The sequence below is a fragment of the Panthera onca genome, chromosome B4, assembly GCF_046562875.1.
Source record: "Panthera onca isolate mPanOnc1 chromosome B4, mPanOnc1 haplotype 2, whole genome shotgun sequence".
In the NCBI taxonomy this organism is placed as follows: Eukaryota; Metazoa; Chordata; class Mammalia; order Carnivora; family Felidae; genus Panthera; species Panthera onca.
Window position 1 is genome coordinate 74,960,867 of NC_138345.1, and position 8,826 is coordinate 74,969,692.

General features: G+C 38.1%; 1 protein-coding gene across 1 annotated transcript; it reads right to left on the reverse strand.

The window, feature by feature from the left end:
* Nucleotides 1-6,101: 6,101 nt before the first annotated feature.
* Nucleotides 6,102-7,019, reverse strand: LOC132677062 (olfactory receptor 8S1-like). Its single transcript, XM_060628976.2, has one exon. It carries the CDS (start codon nt 7,017-7,019, stop codon nt 6,102-6,104), a length of 918 nt encoding a protein of 305 aa, XP_060484959.2.
* Between the last annotated feature and the right edge of the window lie 1,807 nt (nt 7,020-8,826).

The window sequence follows — 8,826 nt, forward strand, 5'->3', positions numbered from 1 at the left end:
CAAAAAAAGTTGAGTCAAACTCATCTGGACTATAGCCCAAATTTTTTTTACTCTAACTGTGCAAAGAACAGGACTTGGATTTGGAGTGGGAGGTCAAGACTGTCCTTCACAGAAGCAAATGAAGGCAACTGTACCTTGCAGCAACAGGCTCAGAGTCTCCCTCCAAGGCAGGGTCTGCCCAAGAGGCTACAGGGTTGGGGGGGGTGGGCGGGGTTCCTAACATCAATCATCCCCGGGCTGGCTCTGTGCAGGTCCTGCTGGGGTCAGGCAAGGGCTCAAAGTCCAGGACAGACCTACCTCACCCATGGGTAGCACCTGCCCCACAGGGCCTCAGCAGTCTCCCCTGCTGCAGCTTCTCTGCAGAGCCCTGCTCCTCACGGCACAGGCTTGCACATTTCTAGGTTAGCAGTGGTGCTGGAGCTCCTCTGGTAGCAGCCCCTCCCTGAGGGTGCTCCGGGTGCCCAGGATGAGGTGCGGGACTGGGTCCATGCCCCACTACCATAACCTGAACTGTATGCTTTGAATAGGTGATCTTTGTGATTTGTGAAACATAATCTCAGGAAAGCTGATGAAAAGACAACACCAGGTGAATGTAAGAAAAAAATCATACTATCTGATTTATGAACATAAATGGGAAATTCCTAAGTTAAATATTGGCAAAAGTGCATTCAGTCTTTACTACTCCACCTAAATAGGGTGATTTGAGGAATGCAACGATTCTTCAATACCAGAACACCTACTGATACCATTTAGCATTAAAAAAAATAATAAAACCATATAAATTTTAGGATTGTTTGTTCCAGCTCTGTGACAAATGTTGTTGGTATTTTGATAGGGATTGCATTAAATGTGTAGATTGCTTTGGGTAATATAGACATTTTAACAATATATGTTCTTCCAATCCCTGAGCATGAATGTTTTTCCATTTATCTGGGTCATCTTCAATTTCTTTCATCAATATTATCAGAGTATAGGTCTTTTACTTCTTTGGTTAGGTTTATTCCAAATAGCTTATGAGTTTTGGTGCAATTATAAATGGGATTTATTCCTTGATTTTTCTTTCTCTGCTTCATTATGGGTGTATAGAAATGCAACAGATACCTGTACACTGGATTTTGTATTCTGCAACTTTACTGAATTCGTGTATTAGTTCTAGCAATTTTTTGGTGGAGTCTTTTGGGCTTTCTATGTAGAGTATCACATCATTTGCAAATAGTGAAAGTTTTGCTTCTTCTTTGCCAATTTGGATGCCTTTTATTGCTTTTTGTTGTCTGAATGCTGTGGCTAGGACTTCCAGTACTATGTTGAATATTAGTAGCGAGAGTAGACATCCCCTGTGATCCAGTAATAACACTACTAGGTATTTACCCAAAAAATACAAAAACACTAATTCAAAGGGATACATGCACCCCTATGTTTATTGAAGCATTATTTATAATAGCCAAACTATGCAAGAAGCCCAAGGGTCTATCAACAGATGAATGGATAAAGAAGATGTGGTATATAAACATACAATGGAATATTAGTCAACCATAAAAAAGAATGAAATCTTGCCATTTGCAACAACATGGATGGAGCCAGAGAGTATAATGCTAAGCAAAATAAGCTAATCCAAAGAAAAACAAATACCATATGATTTCACACATATGTGGAAACAAAACAAATGAGCAAAGAAAAAAAAAGAGAAAGAGGCAAACCAAGAAATAGACTCTCAACTATAGAGAACAAACTGATGGTTACCAGAAGGGTGGGGGGCATAGGGATAGGTGAAACAGGTGATAGGGATTAAGGAGTGCACTTGTTGTGATAAGGACCAAGTGTTGTATGTAAGTGTTGAATCACTAAATTGTACAACTGAAAATAATATTACACTGTATGTTAACTAACTAGAATTTAAATAAAAACAAAAAATAAAATAAAACTATATGACTATTTCAATAAACTTATTTTTATTCAACATGTATTTATTGCATGCCTATTATGTGACAGATACTATACATTAGTAAACAAAAGAGAAAGGGTCCCAGTCTTCAATGGAAACAGAAAAAGCATTTGATAAAATTTTACACCAATTCTTAGTAAAATGTAGTTAAGAGAGAATTATTATAAGTGAATTCACTTATAAGTGTATTATATATCTTATAATGTAAGATATATTGATCAATAACAGAACAAACATCATCCTTAAGGTTGAAACATAAGTTTTTTCACTGATCCCAATAAAAAGATGTTTGTACCAGAGGTTCTGGCCCATGGATTAACTTTAAAAATGAAAAACGTACAACTCAGCACCAAATAAATAATCCAATTAAAAATGGGCAGAGGACCTGAATAGACATTTTTCCAAAGAAGACATTCAGATGGCCAACAAACACATGAAAAGATACTCAACATCACTAATCATCAGGGAAATGCAAATCAAAACCACAATGAGATACCACCTTAAACCTGTCAGAATGGTTAAAATAAAAAACACAAGAAATAACAAGTGTTGGCAAGGATGTGGGAAAAAAGGAACTCTCTTCCACTGTTGGTGGGAATATAAACTTGTACAGCCACTGTGGAAAACAGGATGGAGTTTCCTCAAAAAAATTAAAAACAGGTGTGGCTGGATGGCTCAGCCAATTGAGCATCAGACTTTGGCTCAGGTCACAATCTCACAGTTCATTGGTTTGAGCCCCACATAGGGCTCACTGCTGTCAGCACAGGGCCCATTTCGGATCCTCTGTCCCCTCTCTCTCTCTCTCTGCCCCTCCTGTGCTCATGCTCCCTCTCTCTCAAAAATAAACAAACATTAAAAAAAATAGGAATACTATATGACCCAATAATTTCACTACTGGGTATCTATCCAAAGAAAATGAAAACACTAATTCAAAAAGATATATGTACTCCTATGTTTATTGCAGCATTATTTATAATAGTCAAGATATGGAAGCAACCTAAGTGTCCATCAACAGACAGACACACACATACACACACACACACACACACACACACACACACACACACACACGAATACTACGCAGCCATAAAAGGATGAGATCATGCCATTTGGGACAATGTGGATGGATTCAGAGAGTATTATGCTAAGTGAAATTGGCCAGACTGAGAAAAACAAATACCAGATTCACTCATATGCATAAACTAAAAAAAACAAACAAATGAAGAAACAAACAAAAAAGAAGAATCAGACTTAATAAATACACAGAAGAAACTGATAGTTGCCAGAGGGGAGTGGGGTCAGGGGATGGGCAAAATGGGTGAAAGGGAGAGGAATATATGAGATTCCAGTTTTGGAAGGAAAAAGTCATGGGAATAAAAGGCACAGCATAGGGAATATGTCAATGATATTGTAAAAACGTTGTATTGTGACAGATGACAGCTACACTGTAGTGAGCATAGCATAACACATAGAGAAGCTGAATCACCTCTGTGTTGTACACCTGAAACTAATGTAATACTGTGTGTCAATATACTCAAATAACTTTTTTAATTTAAAAATAATAAACATAAAAAATAAAAATGAGATACATAAAAATTAGAAACAGAAAAAGAAAATTATTTGCTTTTATTCAAGATGAAATCATTAAAATGTAATTTTAAAATCCAATAGTATTTATAAATAAGCCATTAGAAATAGGAAGATAGTTCGACAAAGTTAACAGATATAAGATTAGTATACAAAATATCACAACTTTCCTATGTACTAGAAATAACCAAGTAGTAAATGTAATTGAATTTTTAATTCATAATAGAAACAAATAATGGAAAAATATCTGGTACTATATCTAACAAAATTTGTGTGTGTCACCTTTATGAAAATAAGTTTTGGGATGCCTGGGTGGCTCAGTTGGTTGACCATCTGACTCTTGATTTCAGATCAGGACATGATCCCAGAGTTGTGGGATCAAGCCCTGCATAGGGCTCCACACTGGGCATGGAGCCTGTTTAGGATTCTCTCTCCCTCCCTCTCTCTCTCTCTTTCTCTCTCTCTCTCTCTCTCTCTCTCTCTGTCTCTCACTCCCACTTCCCTCTCTCCCACTCTATAATTTAAAATATTTCTAAACAACAAAAAAAAAGTAATAAGTTTCATCAATGGTAACTGCAGAATAGCCTTTGTGAATGAAAATGTTGAACCTTTGCATAAACACCATGCCCAGCCATGGCTACACTGCAAATTCATGGACCAGAACTAGGCTCACCAGGAAGGAAGAGATTGGCATTCACATGGTAGACTATTCTACGCATGATTATTTCAAACTGCTTTGGCAGTGGAGTCCTTCTGGTGAGAACTCACCCTATATATTTTCTCAGTTTCTTTGCCTATAATTTACACAATCAAAATACATTTACTGTGAAACATACATGTTTGAAACTATTTTATATTCTTGAAAAAGTAGTGAAGATTGGCAGAGATCAAGATTGCCCTTGATCTCTTTAAGTTTATATTTTCTGCTACTGGGCAGTACAAAGTGAAGGGTAAGTAAGTAAAGTAAGTAAGTAAAATCTAAAAGGTAATTTCAGGGTCGTCTGGGTGGCTCAGTCAGTTAATCATCCGACTTCAGCTCAGGTCATGATCTCCCGGTTCGTGAGTTCACACCCTGCATCGGGCTCTGTGCTGACAGTTCAGAGCCTGGAGCCTGCTTCAGATTCTGTTTCTCCCTCTCTCTCTGCCCCTCCCCCACTCGCACTCTGTCTCTCCCTCTTTCAAAAATAAGCAAACATTTAAAAAAATTAAAAGGTAATTTCAGAAAGAAATAATGATTTTTGACCTTGATAACTTTAATCTCCCAAATCTCCTTCTCAGTAATCCTCCAATTGTATTTCATGATCCAAGGGGCTTTTGCTGAAAATCTATTGGTTTCTTTTTAGAGTTTGTCATAGGCACAGTGCAGCATTTGCTCTGCCATTGACTCTCTCACATTCTGCCATTTCTGTAGCATTATTAGGGCTGAGTGGCAGAGCTACTTGTCCAGCAGTGTCTCCCTCTCACAGCTGTAGAGACTACAATATATAGAGATAGATAGATAGATAGATAGATAGATAGATAGATAGATAGATAGATAGATATAGATGATATAGATATAAATATATAGATATACATATAGATATACATATACATATCTTTTCTTTGCAAATGACAGAATCTAACTCTGACTCACTTAAGTGAAATAAAACAAAACAACAATAACAAAGCATTAAAAGGGAAATTCATGAATTGGGTCTGGGGTAGCTCATAGCACCAAAGGGACAGTCAGTGTGTCAAGGTAGTAAAGAAAACAGGCTTTGGGATAAGTCTATTTGATTCCAAATTCCACCCCCACCACTTACCTCTCTGAGTCCACATTCTCTTTTCTGAACAAGGATAACTAAAGTATTTACCCAAAGCATTTGTTGGGGTATTTAAGTGAGATAATATATGTACAATACTTAGCACAGTACCTGACATGATGCAAATATCTAATCACGTGCTTTTAATATAATTCGTTTATCAATCTTCCTTGAAAGTACAGAATCTAGGATAACAGTGATCTTAGCAGCAGAGGCACTGGGATAGGCTATCAGAGTGCTGCAAAGAGAAAGGCTGACCTCTGTCTCTCTGAATCTATCCTCAAGATTAAAATTTCTAAGGGAATGGATGGTCTGGCACTGACCATGTGCTCATTCCTATACCAGCCACTGTCTCAGGAAGAATGAGTGAATAATGAGTGGGGGAGGAAAGAGGATTTGGGGACACCATAATTAACAGTCTCTCTAGAACTATATTGAACAACACGGAGTTTAGTTACTGGAAGGATAGTAAAGATAGTTTAAGCAGGCAATAACAAAGTCTACCTTACTGTCTATAATAAATTAAATATTTTGTAAGAAAAATTGTAAGACAAGAGGTTTATCCATCCATTTTCCTCTGACTAGGACAGAACAACTATCATTCCAAGAAAATAATCCCACCTTTTCTTGAGCATTTTAAAGAAACAATGTAAGGTATCTTGCAAATCATGATTATCAGAAAATTCTCCTTAATATTCATGCACTATTTATTGTGGTTCTATTCATTTCTTCCCTCATCGTTCTGATTTTGTAGTCTATCAATTAGAACGCTAGACACGTTTTCTCAAAATTCTTCTCACAGCTGCCTTCACCTCTTTGTTCTTTAGGCTGTAGATGAGAGGATTCAGCATAGGAGTGACCACACTGTACTGCAAGGAGAAGATTAACTCTTGAGTGGATCCTGAATTTGGCATGAGATAGCGGAGTAATCCTGAGCCATAAAAGAAGATCACTGCAGTAAGGTGGGAGGAGCAGGTCGAGAAGGCCTTGTTTCTGCCTGTGGTAGCATTGATACTCAGGATGGTGAACAAAATGCAAACATAGGAGAAAAATATCAAGAGGAAATTTCCAAAGAAATGCAGGAGGCTGGAGGAGAGCAGGGCAGTAAAACTTGCAGACACATCAGAGCAAGACAAAGGGTAGAGAGAAGGCAGTTCGCAGCTGAAGTGGTATATATTTTGAGCCCCACAGAAGTCTAAATTGAGAGCTACAAGGATATTGATAAGAGCATCCAAAAAAGCCACGCTCCATGAGCCCCACACCAGCCCCATACACAATTGTCTGTTCATCATCTGGCCATAGAGCAGAGGGGAGCTGATGGCAACATAGCGGTCATAGGCCATGACAGTGAGTAGGCAGGATTCAGTGCCCCCAGTGGCAAACACAAAGAAGGCCTGAGCCAGGCAGCCCTCTACTGAGATGGTTTTCTTCTCAGACAGGAGGTTCTCCAACAGCTTGGGCACAGTGACAGAGGAGTGGCAGAGATCCAGGAAGGACAACTGTCCCAGGAAGAAGTACATGGGGGTATGGAGGCAAGAATCAGCCCTAATCACCAGCAGCAGCGTCAGGTTCCCCATCAGGGTCAGGAGGTAAATAACAAGGAACAGTACAAAGAGGAGAGCCTCGATCTGGGGGTCAGCAGACAGCCCGAAGAGGATGAACTCAGAAACAACACTGTGGTTTCTCATTGCCTTCAATATTTCCTTTAGAATGTAAGAAATAAATCAGATAAAGCCTCTTCTTCTAACAAATATTCAAGTGTTTTAATGTTCTTCTCCACTCAGAAAGTTTCATACCTACTCAAAAATTTATGCTCTGAAATGATAAACTTCCTTAAGTCTCTAGATTTCCTAAAATCTGAAATAATCTTTTCTACAGGATTCCAACCCTAGATCAACTCCCTGTTCACTTTTATTGTTCTTCCTTTTAATGTCTTAGAATTTATTTTTTGTTGTTGTTTTATTATTAAAGCTACTGGATGATGTTTTGTAAACTCTTGGTAATAATCCAGTAGAGAGGGAGAAATGGCAGGAGGAATAAGAGAAAATTGCAGAAATAGTGTCTGAGAGCAGCTGGGTTGCAGAGCAGAAGCAGAGCATGGCCTTAGGTGGGAGTGGGTTTACTTCATCCATCAAACATACATAGATTTGTTGTTGGGAAGGAGCAGTTCCCATCTAATGGCTTGTTTTTTCAATAAATATTTAAATGGGGTCATTAATGGGAACTGAAGATGAGTAGTGACTAGAGATTTGCAGAGTGAGGAAAAAGTTCATGAATTAGAAAGAAGGGAGCATACAGATATCCCAGATGCAATACAACTGATTAAGGGAAACTGTTGATGAATATGGGAACATACTCTGGTAATAATCTCTATCCCCAGTTTGTGTCATCTATTCAACTTCAGCTCTAGTCTGTTGCCCTTATGCCATTTGAAAATATAGACTACCTACTCACTTTCCAAAGCTTAGCTTTCTCTATTTCCTACTCTGGACTGACAACCCAGATTATAACTACAGACTCAGAATGACTCTCCAACACCACTGACTATATCATCTTGACCCCTCATGTCCTGCTCTGTCTCTTGCACTCATACTCCAAGACTGGCACGTTGAATTTCTCAAAGAACTTATTATTTCTTTCCCATTATTTATACAAATGACACCTAGAATTAAAGCTACTCTTAGGAATCAAGTCCCCATCACCTGTACCTAGGTGACCAATAACTAGCACAGAATTAAATGAAAACCTTTTCAAATCCAGTGATCCAGAAGACAAGTTTGAATGTCAGTGTGAGAATTCAGTGTTAAGGTGGAGCTTGAAAATTCCTGTTGGATACAGACCTCTCCCTTGATTTCTAAAAGAGGGAATAGTAGGCTAAGTTGTGTGTATTATTTCTAAAAACCTAAATACTTCCAATCATGTAATGATTGCATTTTCCATATAATTTTTTTCTTTTGCTCACCACTGTAGTTCTAGCTACAGCAACTTGGATTCATCCTGAGAGCAGAACATCATTGGCAGAAGATGCCAGAAAAGCAAGGAACCAAACCATGAAATGCAGACAGAGAACCACCCATTATAATTTTGGAGGGCACCAAAAAGAAAGGCTCCTCATCTCTAAATGGAGCCCCACTTACTAGCACTAGAAACTCCTTAAACTTTGGGGAAATTTTCTCTCTTAGAAATAAAGGCAAAAGGACATTTTCATGAAAGATAAACCTAGAAAGTATGCCCTATCAGCAGCCATACTTCCTCAAAAGTATATAGGTGTATTGTAGTAGAGTTATTTGAGGGATCACATAAATAAATAAAATCACTTCTATTTTTACCTGGTGCTGCAATTTCATTACTCTCGATGTTTCATTTATTCAGACTGTGAGTACAAATTTAGAACAGAAACAGCTCTGAGAACATTACCGCTATAAGTTTTCAGTTATTATCACAATTAGGTGGAGTTAGCTGACTAGATAATTTCCAAAGAATAGCTGCCTAAGA

What these genes read in the sequence shown, in the direction of transcription:
- LOC132677062 (XM_060628976.2), bottom strand. Translation starts at nt 7,019, where the DNA reads ATGAGAAACCACAGTGTTGTTTCTGAGTTCATCCTCTTCGGGCTGTCT.